This window comes from Balaenoptera physalus, assembly GCF_965194825.1.
Source record: "Balaenoptera physalus genome assembly, chromosome: 2".
In the NCBI taxonomy this organism is placed as follows: domain Eukaryota; kingdom Metazoa; phylum Chordata; class Mammalia; order Artiodactyla; family Balaenopteridae; genus Balaenoptera; species Balaenoptera physalus.
Genome location: NC_138883.1, coordinates 92,313,816 through 92,331,145, shown reverse-complemented (window position 1 = coordinate 92,331,145; position 17,330 = coordinate 92,313,816). Strand labels below are relative to the sequence as shown.

The 17,330-nt window shown below is 36.9% G+C and overlaps 2 protein-coding genes and 1 long non-coding RNA gene across 9 annotated transcripts in view; 2 read left to right on the top strand and 1 right to left on the bottom strand.

Moving 5' to 3' along the window:
• The first annotated feature begins 418 nt into the window (after positions 1-418).
• Positions 419-8,946, top strand: CTXN2 (cortexin 2). 2 transcript variants are annotated; one of them, XM_082449024.1, is made up of 2 exons: positions 419-507; positions 8,514-8,946. In XM_082449024.1, the coding sequence occupies exon 2, from the start codon at positions 8,571-8,573 to the stop codon at positions 8,814-8,816; it is 246 nt and encodes an 81-aa protein (XP_082305150.1). In that variant the 5' UTR covers positions 419-507; positions 8,514-8,570; the 3' UTR covers positions 8,817-8,946. The 2 variants fall into 2 exon arrangements, with proteins under 2 accessions (XP_082305150.1, XP_082305149.1); XM_082449023.1 differs by lacking the exon at positions 419-507 and adding an exon at positions 2,585-7,888.
• The window catches only part of LOC309654661, a 29,400-nt gene continuing 12,569 nt past the window's right edge, over positions 500-17,330 (bottom strand). Inside the window, exons 2-3 of the long non-coding RNA XR_014260386.1 lie at positions 12,672-12,761; positions 500-936 (exon numbers count right to left, since the gene is read on the bottom strand). This is a non-coding gene — a long non-coding RNA (uncharacterized lncRNA). The remainder of the gene's footprint in view (positions 937-12,671; positions 12,762-17,330) is intronic.
• SLC12A1 (solute carrier family 12 member 1) overlaps positions 13,206-17,330 on the top strand; it is a 92,451-nt gene continuing 88,326 nt past the window's right edge. For 3 of the 6 annotated variants that reach the window (XM_082448990.1, XM_082448989.1, XM_082448988.1), the window contains exons 1-2: positions 13,208-13,273; positions 14,425-15,034. In XM_082448990.1, coding sequence (XP_082305116.1) covers positions 14,615-15,034 — 420 coding nt within the window. In that variant the 5' untranslated portion in view covers positions 13,208-13,273; positions 14,425-14,614. Of the gene's footprint in view, positions 13,274-14,424; positions 15,035-17,330 lie in introns of all 6 variants that reach the window. The other 3 variants (XM_082448987.1, XM_082448986.1, XM_082448985.1) reach the window with 2 other exon arrangements.

Sequence of the window (17,330 nt, the reverse complement as noted above, 5' to 3'; positions counted from 1 at the left end):
TCCACTGCCTTAGAAAGACAAATAGGTGATGAACTCCGATTGCTAACCTGCAAGTGTGATATGAGTGAAAATGAGTCTTTTTTTATTTTTTTTCAGAGCTGAAGACTATGGAGCCTGTTGCTGCCGTGGCCGGTTCCCTACCCCCTCTCACTTCCCACCTCTTCTCTCTCTCACAGACACACACGGTCAGACGCCCTCACATACGCACACGCGCGCACAAATATTTACACACTGCCACATGGAAGAAACCCGTGCACATTTTCCTGCAAATATACTCGCGCGCGCACACGTACTTCGCGGGCGCCCACGTCTTCTGTCCCTCACCGACAGATACAGACATTTACACACGTAGGCCGGTAAAGCGCTAACCGCGGTACTGTGACTCCACGCAGGTTCCCCAGGACACGTCTTTTACACTGTTACCGAACCGATCAGCGAACACAGACAAACCTGCCAACACTTATATCTACTCGCTGGATTTCATCTCCATGGCAACAAGCATGGACGGTGAGACGCCTCTCCCTGCGGAGTAACTTTCTCCCCCTACCCTTCGCATTAACTGACAGGATTCTAGTGCAGGTCCAGATGAAAAGCATGTCTCCTTTTCTTGTATTTCTGAAGCTGGGGAGCAGGAAAGGAGGTGGGGAGGGAGGAGAGGGGGAAGGAGTCTGTAGGTCTGCTGAGTTCAAATTCTAAAGAAGAAGGAGCCCTCATGTTTCTGCTGATGCTGCTGACAAAAGGAAAGAAAAAAAAAAAAAAAAGTGGATGTGCTGTGTGCTTGCTGATGTTTCTTCCATAATGTTTGGTAGGTGGTTTCTATGCTTCTTAAGTTTAATATGTCCAAAGAGAACTGGAGACAAACAAGGCAGAATGATAATGACAGTCCAGGTTTCTCTAGTGAGACATTTTGAGAATTTTCAGACCAGGTTTCCAGTGCTTCTGGGAAAAAAAAAAAGGAATGTCAGCGTCCTTGAGGAGCCATTCAAAGATTCTCTTAAGAGGGAAATTCTCTAAAGGTTGAAATCTGAAAGGTTGGGGGGGAGGTTGATTTTGGCATATCTCAAGGTTTCGGATTCCTGGGGAGGCCTGAAATTTATGCACTTAATCATGATGAAGACATCTGGGTTTGTTATTTAAGGTTTTCCTTTGATTCCAACATATTCCATTCCAAATTACTAACTAGCTCTGTGCAGATGTGGCCTCAATAATGCTTCTTTTTCCTCTTTTAATGGGATTTAATAATCTTGATATTTGAAGGGGTGTGTATATGGGAGAATTCATTATTTTTTAAGCTTGGGTTTTCCTATATGTCTCATTTCATTAAATTATGAATGTTCATATCATTAGCATTAGAGATTATTATATCTAATGACCAGTATCATAACAGTTTTCATCTAGAACACCATATTCCACTATAATAGTTATTTTAGATATATTGTTTGGAATATTATTAATAGATGAATAAACAGGAGAAAAAAAACCTGTTATTAAAATAAAATACAGGAATTTTTTTTAATAGGCACATACTTTTCAATATTGGTTTCTGCAGTTACACACTGTTGCATGATTAAATGACTATATGTTTCTGAAAAGTAAATTTTTATATATCCAATCAATAAACTTATTTCACAGAAAAAAAACGCACATAACATTCATGTATATGAAAGTCTATAAATCAGGTGTAAAAATACTGTTATCTTTGCTTGACTACTTACAATAGTATGATTTGTATGACTGGTCATAGAAAGACTGTTTTTGCTTATTTATTGGTTACTAACTACAAAGCAGCTCAGTGAGATTTGAGCCTATTGGTATCTACAGGTATACCCTTGGCCCAATCCTATGACTCATCAGAACTTAGAAATCCCAGTTCCTGACAATTGCCATGAAGGAAATAATGTGCTTTCAACTCATTTTCTCATTTCTAGAAGACCTAAACATTGATTCCAGTTAACACGGCTTGAGGTAATATTTTATCATTTGCAGTAGTACTACAGAAATATACTTAAATACTTCAATCATAAAACACACATAGACACTGATATTTAAACTGTACAATGTTGATAATTTTACCCATTTTTTGTGGCAGAGCATATTAAAGATAACTTTTACCACATAATTTTACACTCTACTCTTATTTTGAAAATTCATTTCTTTATTCTCAAATTTTTTTTTCTCATAAGGGTTTATTTATTTAGTTTTGTAACTTCACGGTCTAAATTCTCCCATATTTCTTTCATTTTCTATTTCCCTATAAACAGGATATTAAGATGATATTTTCCCTTTGAGGTAGGCATTAAAATGTCTGTTTTGGGACCTCTCTGGTGGCGCAGTGGTTGAGGGTCTGCCTGCCAGTGCAGGGGACACGGGTTCGAGCCCTGGTCTGGGAAGATCCCACATGCTGCGGAGCAACTGGGCCCGTGAGCCACAACTACTGAGCCTGCGCGTCTGGAGCCTGTGCTCCCAACAAGAGAGGCCGCGATAGTGAGAGGCCCGCGCACCGTGATGAAGAGTGGCCCCCCGTTGCTGCAACTAGAGAAAGCCCTCGCACAGAAACGAAGACCCAACACAGCCAAAAATAAATAAATTTTAAAAAAAAAAGTATTAAGAAAAAAAAAAAAATGTCTGTTTTGCAGAACCTGCTAATTCTTTTTTTTTTTTGCTTCTGTTCCAGAGATTAGAGAAAGTGAAAGAAATGTATCTTTTATCCACAGCTGTCGAGTAATTTTGGATACCTTATTAATTATGAAGAAATCAGTGTTGTATCTGAAGACCTCTATTGATTCTTAATATTTTGTTATTACTCTTATATCATATTATGCTCTATATTAATTGAAAGGTGCAAAGCTCAGCACACTTAAGCAGTATATTCTCAAAAACATTAGACTCGGTGTTGAAATGAGACAAGTCGTTCATTTAATAGAGCAAGCAAAATGGAAAGTTTGGGCAAATATTTGAAAAAGTTAGGCCTGAAAATACTGGTATTTTAACCACTACATATATGGCTTAAATTCCCAAGGGTATCTATTTTCTGAACATGTTGTTAGGCAATTGCTTAGCTTTTTACTTATTTGCTTGTGTGGACACAATGCCTTCAGCAATGGCCAGACTTTTTTTTTTCAGCATTTGAGTACTACCCTTTCAGGTGTTCTCCTTGGCTTGTATTTTGTTTTCACCTTTGGTGTAAGGTAGAATTTTAAGATGAATATAAAAGTCTAAGTTCTTCCTTTTAAGATATTAATAAAACATCTGTTCACATGAACTTCCAGGTCAAGTGTCCCCCATCTAAGTTTGGTGTATCGCCCTCCCTCCCACTTAAATATGGGACTTGAGAAGTGTTTCTATTAAAATTTTTTTAAATTAAATTTTATGTTCAGGTTTCAATCCAGAATTCCAGTCATCAGAATTGTCTTGAATCTTGATTCTGTGAGCTAACTTATAGTTTTCAGACCCGCCTTGTGTCAAATTTAATAATCATCACTTCAATGTCTTCAACCTAGTTACTGTTCAAAAACACTGAAGAGGATGTAGATAGAGTTAGACCTTTGTGATACTACATTAGAGAGCTGTCTCTATGATTACAGAGCCCAATTTTTATTAGGATACTTCAGTGAACTATGACTCTACATAAAAATAATATTATCCAGGCATATCTCACCATCTTCCCCAAAAAAGATATCATGGGAGACTGTTAAATGCATTGCTATGCTATTTGCATCAACTAAACCATGTCGATGTTATTTCCCTGATATTCCATGTTAGTAGTAAACTTTCCAAAAAAGAAGTGAATTTGGCATTACTTCGTATTAACCTCATCTTAACTTTTAGTGACTTCTTAAGTGCTAACAAATTAGCATTTAAATTAATCTTAATTAATTAATATAATTAATTATGGATTTGTAACAAAGATTAATTCCAAGTTACCAATATATAATTTTCACAATTTCCCACTGCTTTTTCTGAAAATTGAGACTTTGTCTGTCCAAGTCCATACTTCTGGCAGCACTCTCATGGTCAGGTATTTCTCAAAGGTTTTTGCTCATCAAGTTATAAATCATCTTATCCTGGGAGTTTTAACTCATCTAATGCAGCTAAACGTTATTCTACTACTTTCTTGTCTCCTTTTATTGTTTGATTTTGGGGTCATTTCTAAAGAGCATTCTACATGGGTTAAAAAGACAGAAGTAGATTAAGTACTTCTGCCTTTTCTTTGTCAACTGATACCATTAAACCATCTTGTACAAGTAGGGAGTTTAACGTGTTATTGGTCAATTTCTTTACCTGAACATATTGTGTATGAAATCCTCTCATCTCAAAGCCTTTGCAATGACTGTTTCCTCAAACTTCAATGCTCTTCCTCCAGATATTTTCATGGCTCTCTTCTTGACATCATTCAGACTTCAGGTCAAATGTCATCTCCCTAGGGAAGCCTTTGCTGATTTCTTTAATTAAAGAAGTGCCCTTTATTCATTATCATTCTCTTTCCTCTTAACTTGCTTGCTGTCTTTCGTAGCATTTATGACTACCTGATATATAATAGATAGATAGATAGATAGACAATTTTAAAAATAATTGAGTCTGTCTCCTCCTCCATTCATTATGGCAGGCGCACATTGTTCTGTAGTTCATCATTATAATCCAGGACCAAAAACAGTGCTGACATGGAGCAGATATTCAATATATATACTGGATGAATGAATAACTAAAATGTAATTGCTATAATCATTATTATATAATACCTTAACCTCATTCAGCTCCCAGTTTTTGTCCTGCATTTCATTTATATTGGTACCAACAACAGATAGCCAAAGAGGGCTTATAAACTAGCCACGAGACAACCATTTATCTGTTCTTCCAAGACAGTATAAAAAATGGTGACTTTATTCATTTACTAACAGTGGCTCCGTATATCCATTCATTGTTTGTACTCCTACCCAATTGCAAAAGCTCTTGAAGTATCTTAGCTAAGTATCTTTGAAGTATCTTACCCTTCTTAGCTAAGGGTAACCAGAGCAGCCAAGTAATAAAGAAGGCAAAGTCAGGGGAAGAAGGGATAATTATACCAGAAGTCTTAAGCTAACAAAGGCATTCTGATTGAATACAAAATTTAACTATCTACTTCCTGGTAGTAAACGCTAAAATAATATGATGGCTACATACCTTTCCATAGATAATAAAAGGGAACTAACAAGGCTGATAGAAAAGATCTACTTTCCCTACCTTTGAATATTACAAATCATGTGAGTCTTTCTGGGAATGCTATATTAATCAATTATTTTAAAAAACCAGAAATATTGAACTCTGAATGAGCTGCTGAATTTTAATGTGTATCTTCAAAGCTGATATTTTTTAAATCAAAGTTTTCTTGTTCATTTCATTTTAAATATGTTTTCTGAATTTTAAAAATTAGATTTTTTAAAACCAGAACTTTATTCATCAAAAATTATATTTTTCAATAAATTTAGTTTAATTCAATTCAAATATTTATTAAATACCTACAACATGCCAGAAACTGTGGTAACTGCTTGAGGAGTAGTTATTTTTCCATTAAAATAAGTAATTCAATTCACAGATTGCCTAAGACTCTAGGAACAAAACATTATGCTGTGTTTTAACGTATGACAGACATATAACGTATGTCTGCCACAAGTTAGACAAATAGTAATATAAAATTTAAGGGATTTTGTATCTCTAAGTAGGAAAATACCTTGTTTTAATTTAATAGTGAAAAATGAGTTGCGTGTTTTGTTACTACAGCTAGAAAATGTCTCTTTTGGTTTGTTTGGTCAGTTGGTGGGTTTTTATAAGAATAACAGAGTCTAGTGGATTAATCACAAGCTAAGAGCCAACTGACTTAAGTCTTCTAATGATCAGTTATGACCCTGTGTACATGTCTACTTCATGATTTTAAAAAACATGTAAATAAATTTAGCTAATATCATAACTATACTCAGTTTAGGCTATTTCTGCATGGTGGCAAAATGAACTAGCTGAAAAATGCATAGATCATTAAAACTGCCCAGATGTTTTAATTATAGTGATACCAATTGTTGCAGGTTAGGTTCCTCAGAAACCAGACTCTGAGACAGAGAGTAGTGTGCAGGATGTTTACTGAGTAGTGCCCTTGGGCTCAACACCTGTGGAAGAGTGGGGAGTTAAGCAGGAGTGGGCAGAATTTGAACTGTGATGAAAGAACAGCCTTGGTTTTCCCCATGATGAACTCTAGAGCTAGAATGGTTCTTTTTTTTTTTTTACATATTTATTTATTTATTTTTAACATCTTTATTGGAGTATAATTTCTTTACAACGCTGTGTTAGTTTCTGCTTTATTACAAAGTGAATCAGCTATACATATACATATATTCCCATATCTTCTCCCTCTTGCGTCTCCCTCCCTAGAATGGTTCTTCAGAGTTCAAGATGGCCAGGCCTTTTTATTTTCACATTAATCAGTCATTGAAAACTGTTTGCTGTTGGAAGCGAAGTAACCTTGGGTTAACCTTGGGTTACAGAGAGGCAGCTCTCTGCTATTGAGACAATCCATGGAAGGAGCTAGCAGCTGAAGATTATCGGCTGGTAGCCCTCCCACGTGCTGGGCAACAAGTCCTTCACTGAAGGGAGTTTGTTTACTGTGTCCACCAGTAAACCAGGCTTATTGCCTCTTCTTACCTACATGTCCCAGGAAATAGTCAAATGGTATAGCCTAGCAAGGTCATGGCTCTTGTGAAAAAAAAAATTCAACAAGTTACTTGGCTGAATCAGTCAAATGGTTGATCCAGCATCTCCATGTAGAAATATCCTTCTTTTCAGTTTGTCCACCCATTAAAAAAATGAACCAGAGGGTGTATGAATCTCAACAAAAGACCTTTAAATGACAAAGCAATAAAACTAAAGATTTGGTCAGAAAAAAAAGTTCTAGTTAAGTCCCAAGGTCATTAGATATTCAGTCCAGTCTCCCCTACTTTCTACAGGGTAAATTGTACAACAAGAGCTCAATCTTCAGAAAAATCACTCTGAAACACTTAAGTGATCTGACATTTTTAAAACTTAAAATATATTCTGTATACCATACTTATTAGGGTAGAAAAATGATTTGGTGTAAAGAAATTCAACAAATGGGGTTGAAACAACATTTTTTCCTTCTATTAAACAAAAAAGTCAAATAACCAGCATATCCCACAATGTACTGAATATTTCTAACACTTAAGGTTTGAAGACAGAGCTCTTTTGTAATCCAAACCAGTATGAAATAAATATTGTTTGATATTAACTCGAGTATAAGTTGGTGAACAATTTTGAAAGCTACAAGGCTTGTTCTTATTAATCACTCCTTTTCTCCACTCCTTACCTCCCATTCCTTGTTCTGTCTCAGTTGTTTTCTGAAAATTGAACCCCAAAGAACCTGAAGGGTCAGTCATTTTAATAAACACAGTTCTTAAAAGTATCAAAAGAAGCAACAACAAAGACAAAAACACCAGCAGTCTATTATTCTCAGTTATTGGATGACAAGCTTTTTGGTGACAGTCCTCTCAAGAAGGGCAGCTGTGGTTTAGTAACCATTTAATTAACTAATCTTGATTTTTCATTAGTTAATTTAATTAACTTTAAGACAGCAAGTGGAAAAATCTATTTTGCTTCAATACAACACACACTTTTGGAACACTTCTGCTGTAGTTTTAGACTATCAATATAGTAGGAGCTTAGAGATAGTGGGAATCTGGTTGGCAAGGGGTCTGGGGAGCTTGATTTGCAGCTGAATTTCATAGAAAACATGCTGTTTAACTTGGATTTTATGTCTATTTAGGGTGTGAGAGCCAGTGGAGATGGTGGTGAGATGGTTAATGGCCCACAACTACGGCGGCTTGTTACTTGCAAGCTACTATGTTGGGTACTGCTCTTTTTAACATAATTTTAAAAACACAATTTCTCTTTTTAAGAAATTAGCATTTAGTGTATGAAGTGGTAGTGGAAAAGAAAATACAAGAACATAAGTCTAAAAGCTAAGGAGGGGAGTGAAAAAGAAAGAAGATATTACACCTATTTAAAAGGATCAGAACCTATCAGACAAAATGGCATTGGAGATAGACCTTAAAACACGGACTTTAGAGAGCTCGACCAGCTTACACCCTATAATTATTGATAGTTTTATTGATACATACAAAAATGAAATGAAAATTAGATGACAACTTGGGTCAAAGAAGCAATGACTTAACCATCTCACAATGAATCAAATGCTTTTAGGGTTAATTATTTGACTATTCCCCTTCATACTTGATTTTATATTTAGTGTGCATAGGTATAGTTTTGTGTGTCCACAAAGGCAATTCTGTAATTACTACAATAGAAGTAGCATCTCCAATACTAATTTGATCCTGATCCATATCTGATAATGTTTTCATATATCTTTTGTGAGTTAAGTCAAGAGAGTTTGAAAACTGCCAGATTTTACAAAATAATTACCTACCTAATACCATGTATGGATAAAACTAAACTGAGTCCAATTTTGTATCTAGGCCAAGAGGTGACTCCAGCAGGAATTCTGAAGAGCCAAAATGATGTGACAGTGAATAATGAGTAGTACCTACTGTGGCAACTCTTCAGCTAAGATGAGTGTCAATGAAGTGTCAGCTTTCTCGTTGACTCTGGAGCAAAAAACTGGCTTCGCTTTTGTTGGGATTTTGTGTATCTTCTTGGGACTTCTTATCATCAGATGCTTCAAAATCCTGTTAGACCCATATAGTAGCATGCCTTCCTCTACATGGGAAGGTGAAGTTGAAGAGTTTGATAAAGGGACATTTGAATATGCACTTGCCTGAGTGTTCCAGCTTTATAGTTTTTAGGGTTATACCACTGGGGCACATGGTGGACACAACTGTAATTTCCTTCAGCGTGTTGGAGGAAGATCATTTCATTCACTGAATTCAATAAACGTGTATGGTTAATTTATCCACCATATTGTGTAAGTGATAAACCATTGTTGGGGTTCCTCACTTTCCTCTGTCCTCACATTGAGGTTTCTAATGAATAGAACATAAGGATAACTCCAGCCACATATAATATCTTTATTCTTCCTGCATCTGCCCCTATGCAACACCCAGACACTCTCTCCATATTCCTGACTCTGGCCCCCTTGCTCTAGAGAATTAGGTGTCAAAAATAAGGACCCCTCAGTCCAAAGAATAAATAGAATATGATTTTCCTAATAATAGCCATAGGTCCACAATGTTCACACAAACCCTACAAGCAACCATAGGCCATAAAGTTCCCCAAATGTCACAATTTGACCCTTCTATTTCTTCTCCTTCTAGGATCTCTTGCAATAAAATCCCCTAGCTTGGGATCATACTGATACCCCCTCCTCTTCTCCTTTTCTAAATAGCATTAAAAAGGGAGTTTTCATCATGACCTGGTGGAAACAAGAAACAAGAAGTCCAGTCTCCACTTTGCCACCAAGAGAGCTATCAGCCTTGGCCAAGTCATCTTATCTCTGTAGACTTCATTGAGGACGCTAACCAGAGGATTTTTAACATCCCTTTTAATTCTAGTGCCCTATGAGCTCTACAAATATACCTGGAAACCCAGGGATCTGAGATGAATGAGGATTTTTAAGACGTCATGAAAAGTTTTTCAGTTTAGGAGCCTAAACTCTGAGATTTGAATTCTAATGTTGCCTAGCCAAGAACAAGCAATATGACCTAGAAAGTTACCTAATGGGAACTTAAGTTCCATATCTGCAAAACAAGGATAAAGAAACCTATCCTGCATGTTTTACAAAAGTGTTGGGAGGACCGGGTTACATATAATGAGTGGGAAAGTAATTTGAAAACCAGAAAACACGGTTTAAACATAACTTGCTATCATTATTTATTATCCTTGTTGGTAATTGTTAAAGAGATTATCAAACCTTAAGAAGTAATGCCTCAGTGTAAGTTATTCAGCCTTTCCAGTTTTCATTCTCTTCATTTGATAAATTAAAAAAAATAGAATCATATAATTCTAAAATTTTTTCCAACTACAAAATTCTGACTCTCTGTAACTGAATGGAGGAATATACCAGGAGATAAATAAATACAAAAATATTTGTGTCACTTGAGAACACAGAACTGCCAAACACACCAAAAGAAAAAAAAAAAAAAAGGATTAATATGTACTGAGAGCTGAGAGTTAGCACTAAATTAGGTGCTTTCCATTTATTATGAAATTTGATACTGTTATCAATCCTTTGAGTTTGGTACTACTATTTCCATTTTATTAGCTCAATTTCACAGATAAGGAACTGAAGCTGAGAGAGATTAAGTAACTTCCCAAGGTCACCAAATTAGGGAGTGATTGTATTAGGAATTACACTCTCATCAAAATCATAGTCATTGTTTGTAAATATCATGCTATACTCCCACACACTGTCCACAACATTTCTACATATCTTACAAATATGATTATTGCTCAGGTCTAAGGCACTCCACAGCCAGCTGTCTCAGTGAGAGTCCCTGACACTTTTCATCTCCTAGTAGATTTAGAACACATCTGCGTTGGCTATGGATCTTCTGGACCAAACTCACACCTTAAGGAGACTCTTTGAACCCCAGTAGGTACTGGAGTGTCAGCTTGGGATACCTTGTAGCCAGTTCGTAATTTGGTCCAAGAACAGCTCATTGAGCCAAGTCAACGGGACACACTGAAAGCTGTAAATGTCCATGATGCTAGTCATCTCCTTTGTGACCCCGGCTTTTGAAGTACTCACTAAGATATGTGCCCAAGTACCAGATGCTCCCATTTGTCTCCCAAGGAAGACACCCAACAAGACCTTCCATTTTGGTGACTAGACCTGTGATGTTAACAAGACCCCATCTTTATCTCAAAAAGAAAAAAGACCCCAAAAACCAAAGATAAGAAAACTTTGTGAAGTATGAGCATTGTTTCTGAAAGTTCAACACCCATAAGCTTTTCAGATATTATCAACTCCACCTTAATATTATTTCTAATCCTACTAAAGAGAAATTCTTTTAACCAAAAGTGTCTTCATTCATAGCATTTATTCATGGCCTATTGTGTACCTTAGACTTCCTGGGGGAAAGGGGAGGGGACGGAGAGGTTAGAATCGGTATTTTTAGAGCTAGAAAAAATGTGAGATATAAAGGATGGTTATAGCATGGAGAACATGGACATTTCATGAAATGCTAACCCTTCTAGGAATAGATGTCCAATATCATAGCCAGATTATCCCCTAGCTGCCTTTTCCCAAGAGCCCTGTCAAGGAGGACAAGAGAAAAGATAGACAGTACCTCCGGACAGTTTCCCCCTGTTACCTTACCCACCTGTCTGAAAGGCCTTTCAAGGTTGGTTTATGGATGGTGTAATAATTTCATCCATATACCCCAAACCATCTCCCATCTGCTCCAGAATGTCTGAATCCCCTTAATAGAGAACAAAGACTTTCATTTCACAGTTAGAGATAAAAAGCTTAGAGAGAAAATGTCTAGTTGATGTAAGACTAAGACCAAAACCAATTCACCCTACATTGTAGTCAAGTAGTCAGTCAGCAAGGAAAGAGGAAATTGATGGCTATCAGAGGCATTCATAGTCTTTGGTAGAGGGAAAAGGTTGAGGAATAAATAGATGGGCTCCTGAAAGAGGACAAGAGTTGAGGGAACAGTTGAAGGAAAGGGAGACTAGAAGTGGCAGAAATAACTGCAAGTAAGTTCCCAGTTCCTCTACAAGGCCGGTGAATAGACTTGTTTTGAGTCCCAGCCTCATCTTAGCGGATCTAAATAACCAGCACCACCCAGCTGGTGGTGAGTCTGAAATGAGACTACTCCCTACACCTACCATATGGAAAGTCAGAACCCTTTCTTGAACAGATAAATGCCTTGTACCAGTGGCCTTTTAGAGCAAAATGAGTTATAGGTACCTGTAATTCTGTCTCAATTTCTGATACAGCCTCATGACATCAGCCTGACTGATTAGCATGACAGTTACCTGACTAAGAGCCTCTGAGGGGTTTTACTGAGGTATCTCCAGACTCCTTTCTATAATCTGCTATCCGTTCACCAACCTACATTTCCCCTTGTTTTAACAGGCATAGTACCTATACCAATCTCTACTGATTCACCCCAGAATCTTGGACGCAAAAGTTATCAGTAACTTGTAAATATTGCCGATATAGTCAAAGCAAGCACTAAGTACAAACCGGTGCTTTCTAAAATTAGCACATTAACCCTTTATACAAATTAACTCATTTAACCCTCACAATGAGTTTACAACACAGCATTATTCACAACTGATTTTACAGATGAGAAAGTGAAAGGCACAAAGAGACTAACTAACCAGTGTTCACATAGATAGGAAGTGGCAGGGCCAGGATGTGACTCAAGCATGCTGACCCCAGAGACTTGCTCCTCATGTCTGTATTACACCACAACTCTGCTGCTCAGGCAACTGGAAATCACTTGAATAGTTTCCAAAAAAACATGAGGAGGACTCCTTCAGTCACCGCGATTGAAAACCAGTGACAGAACCTGCACAGAGGAATTGTTTGTGCTGTCTTAATAATCACCACCTCACAGGTTTGAGCAAAACCTTACCCCCAACAAAACTCAAAAACCAGTTTTGATAAAAACGTTTTGCCAGGTGGAGGCAAAAAGGTCATTTAGCAGTGCCGCTGGAAAACTTACCCATAGTTTGATTTCTGCTTGAAAGAGTTTTCCCATTAAGTAGAAATATTTTCAATAAATCGTTGATCATACTCTCAATCTGCTCACTTCCTGTGCAGAGAAGAATCAAGATAATATCTGCTATAAGCAAGATAAAATAATCTCAAATACCACTGTCTAGTTACAAAGTATAGAAATTATCTCTGGAGGCCTATATTTTGCTGCATATCCTGAACAATAGGAGGTCACTAGGAATCATGTGAAATGAGATGGCGAGATTCAATTTATTTAGCCTCAGACTGAAGCACTGCTCATATTTTGTTGGATGATTGCTGTTGAGCAATCCAACTCCCCTTATGAATTAAAGAAACTTTGTCTTCCTGTCTAAAAGGATTAATGGTTTACTCCTGGTTACTAGCTGATGTAGTACTTCAGGTTCTTCTGTGCTAATGGCTGGGTGGGGCCTACAGTATTAATCCAGGCCAATCATTTCTCGTCATCTTTTTCAAGGAAGATTTTAACCAATAAGAAGAAGCCTAAGGTTTGGGGGTGAAAGCTAAGTGCTGCATATATGCCTGGGTGATGCTGAAGTAGGTTATGCTTCCTGAGAAGGCTCCTGGGTGGTAAGTTAAACATTTCCGGGCAGGGTAAAAATCATACTTAACATTAGGTCATAAAGTAGATTCTGAGGAGTGGAGTAAAGGTGAGGATGTCAAGGGTAATGAACAGAAGTGAGAGGTTCCATAAAAACTAAAGAGGTAATAGTTTCACTTATAATTTCTCCAGGAATGATTATTTGAGAGTTGAAGTTGAGATTTTTTTTTTTTTTTAATTCAAAGAAATAGCTTTAATAACTGCTGGTGAGAAGCAAGGTTTTCTGGGTTTTTTAATTTATTTTTTGTATTTATCTATCTTTGTAGAACTTTCTTTGAAAAGCCAAATTTTAAGGTATCAATAAAGAGATATTATTCTGATGAAAGAATGTTCTAAGATGGGCTTATATCGTGGATTGTGAAAATGATTATGTAGTCTATCTCACAGTCAAATAAAAACCTCTTGAAGACTAGAATATTTCTTTAAAGGGAATCAGTAGAGCATAATTATTCTACCTAAATATAGCATACAACTTTATTAAGGACTGAGATTTATTTCCTTACCCTGAATACTCCTATTTTTTTTTAAAGGTTCCATAATAGCATTTGTTAAACAAACAAATGTATGAACAAATGAAACATTTTGAAGGCTAGTAAAAGACCCAAGAATTCACAGAGACATCTTGACAGGATGTATATTTATAACCTGACAAGAATGTATGTTTTAGAAGTTTAAAAAATATTTTTTAAATGTGTTCATTATATAATATATATTAATATCAATCACAAAATACTTGGCAGTTTCCACATTTAGTACTGTCAATGAACTCTGTTTCAGGCTGAGAATATTCTCATCAGCTCTTACCCTATTCAGTTGGTAGCGTTATATCTTTTCTAAAGTCATATTGAATCCAATCGCACTGAGTACAAGCAAATACTACAAACGCAGGTAACATTTTAATGACTCCATTGGAAATTCTGTTTGCTGAAGCAGGTCCCCAGTTATTTATTATGGGATTTAATTGCCCAGGTAACTACGGTTCCTGGACAGGTAACTTTTTAAGGAAATGAATTTAAAATCGTATGTCTTATGAAAGAAAACTGTTCCCTCATACCCCCCAACCCTACTTAAATATATTTATATTATCTGGAACAAGTCTAATTTTCTTTTACAGTGACAGCTTTAAAGAACATTCTGAAGCTTGTATAGGAGACAATATATCAAGAATCTATTTATTGAGTTCTTCTAGAACAAAAGCCAGGAGCTCCCTAATGTAAACACATTAGTGTTTGTTTTGAGGAGGAAAGCTATAGACTCTTTTTAAACGACCGTAAAGCAGACAGCTTAGTTCAAAAAATCCGTTCTGGAAGATGTCACTGAACAACTCTTCCAATGTATTTCTGGATTCCGCGCCCGGTAATACCAATCGCTTTCAAGTTCATGTCATAAACGAGAGCCATGAGAGCAGTGTGGCTGTGAATGACAACGCCGACCCCCCACACTATGAGGAAACCTCTTTTGGGGATGAAGGCCAGAACAGGTTCAGAATCAGCTTTAGACCTGGGAATCAGGACCGCTACGACAACTTCCTCCAAACTGGAGAAACTGCTAAAACAGATGCCAGTTTTCATGCTTACGATTCTCACACAAACACATACTACCTACAAACCTTTGGCCACAACACCATGGATGCCGTTCCCAAGATCGAGTACTATCGCAACACGGGCAGCGTTAGTGGGCCCAAGGTCAACCGGCCCAGCCTGCTTGAGATTCACGAGCAACTGGCAAAGGTAAGCTTAAAGGTACAGGAAAGTATCCTCCTTACTCCTTCAGGTGATCTCCTGCTCCTTACGAACACTATAAATATAAAAGTGTCCGGTGAAGAGGTCTATTGCAAACCGTCCATCTTACTTAGACAGCTGTCCCTAGTTCCCAGTAAACAAAAGATAGACAAAAGTGCTTCACAAATGTTTGCTGACTGAGGACAGAGAACTAAAAAGTTAATTCTGAAAGTTAGGCAAGATGTGCTATCTTGTTTACAATTATAGGCTATTCAATTCACACTTGGTTAAACATATCAAACTGAATACTAAGCTGGTTTCACCTTAGTATTAATGCCTCCACATCAGTTGTAAAAAAAAAAAAAAAAGTCACTGGTGTTTGCTGTAGTTAACACTGTTGTACCAGCCTTTAGTGCACATGGGTATTTTTTTATACTCTTTAAAGAGAGAGAAGAGATTTATAAGATTCAGCATTTTACCCCTTCTTCTTCAAAACCTTGCCTAAGGCTCCTGAAGGCACTTAAGCATATAAAAGTAACTAAATTAAAGTACAGAAGCAGCAGAAGTGGCTACACTTTTCATTATTTAAGGAATATAGCTAGGGTTCCCAATCTGCTAGAAGCATGAGGCAGCACTTTTTCTAATCTTGTAGCAAATCATTTATAAGCTTAGTAGATTTCTTCTTTGGTTACTTGCTCTAAAATATGTTGATGCACTTTATTTTCCTGTTCTTCTGGACCACAGTTTGGAATGAGTAGCATTCTTTATGGAATATAATTACTTGCTAAGAAGAATAATTAGTTGTCTCATATCTAAATGCAGTCTACTCTTGCCCAGGTTTTAAGGTAAGGAAAAAAAATGAGTGGAACAATTCCTTTCCTATTTATTCATTCATTCAACAATTTTTTAATTAAATGATTGCCCACTCTGGGAATTCTCGGAATACTGCTCTCATGAAAGATGCTAGTAAAGGTGAAAAGCTCCATTTAGTTTCTGCTCATCCTTCTTTCCACAAGAAAACTTCTCTCCATAACCTGTTCCCCTTGGCTGCTCAGGGTCCCTGACTCTGGGTCCTACCACTGAAGACTGAGCGACTTCCAGAGAGGGAGCCATGTCCTGTTTCTTTACCCCTCTCTACACCAAGCCTTATTTGTGCTGTGTACTGTATTAGCAGCACTCTGACAAATGGCTGCTTTCTTTATAGACGTTAAGATTTAGATTTTATCTGGGATACCTGCTGCTTTAATCAAAAGAAGTTAGCAATGTAGTGATTTCAGACAAAAAGGCAGCCCCCAGGAAGACTGTTGAGAAGGAGGGCAATGTGAAGTTCCTGGTGTTAAAGTGTCACTTTCCTTTTCTACGTGAGAAAAGGGGAAGGGAGAAGGAAAAGAGGGAAAAGAAGGTTGAGAGAAGAAGGCACAAGGAGTTTCCAAGATATCAAGATATGGGGAGGGCAGAAAGAGAAATTTAGAACATTATGAAGAGACTTCAATTTATTCTGAAGAGGTAGACGAGCCAAAGTCTTCATAGACCTGAAATTTTATTCCACGGTACCCTACCTCATTAATTTTTAAAGCTGCATCCTTTGTTAAAATTGCGATCAAAATTTAAATATTCTCACTTCCTTCCCCAATTTACAACAAAAGAAAATAAAATTTTAATTCTATTAAAAAGGAAATGGTGTCAACTCACGTTGTTGTTAGGACTGATATTCTAGAGAGAGGAAAGCAGCTGATTTGTAATTTCTAAAGCCACGGTTTATGTAAATCTTTATATAAGGGGAGAAAAGCTCTGAGGGCACTGCTGTTAGAAAACCATCTGAATGACTAAACGGGAGGAATGCAGTAGTTGCGTTTGACAGTTTTGATGGCTGTTTGGGATATCATATTATTTTTGAAAAGATAAAATGAGACTAAGGACTTAACATTAACTTACAGTATTTTTTTCTCTCAGATATGAAGGAATGGCAAATTAAATACATTAAAAATTAGGTTTAGTCTCAATGCCCTGAATTGAGAACAAGTATAGTTTGAACAAGTATGGTTATTCTGAACAAGTAATTCTGAACAAGTAATTTAGTTATTCTTTCTGTGTACTTCACCTTGATTAAATCATGCAGAACTATACACATAACCAAATTGGGAGCAGAATCGGTATATAACCATGGAATCTGCAATGGGCACATTCCCACTGCCAGGACCATTCTAGTGTCGCTGAGCCTGTGAGCACTTATTCCACATGTTCTACTTCTGTACTCTCCTTCAGACATTAACAGTCTGGGCCTTCTTCAATTCATTTCTTCCTT

Bases quoted from the DNA above. Each gene is read 5' to 3' on its own strand.
- CTXN2 (XM_082449024.1), top strand. From the start codon at position 8,571: ATGAGTAGTACCTACTGTGGCAACTCTTCAGCTAAGATGAGTGTCAAT.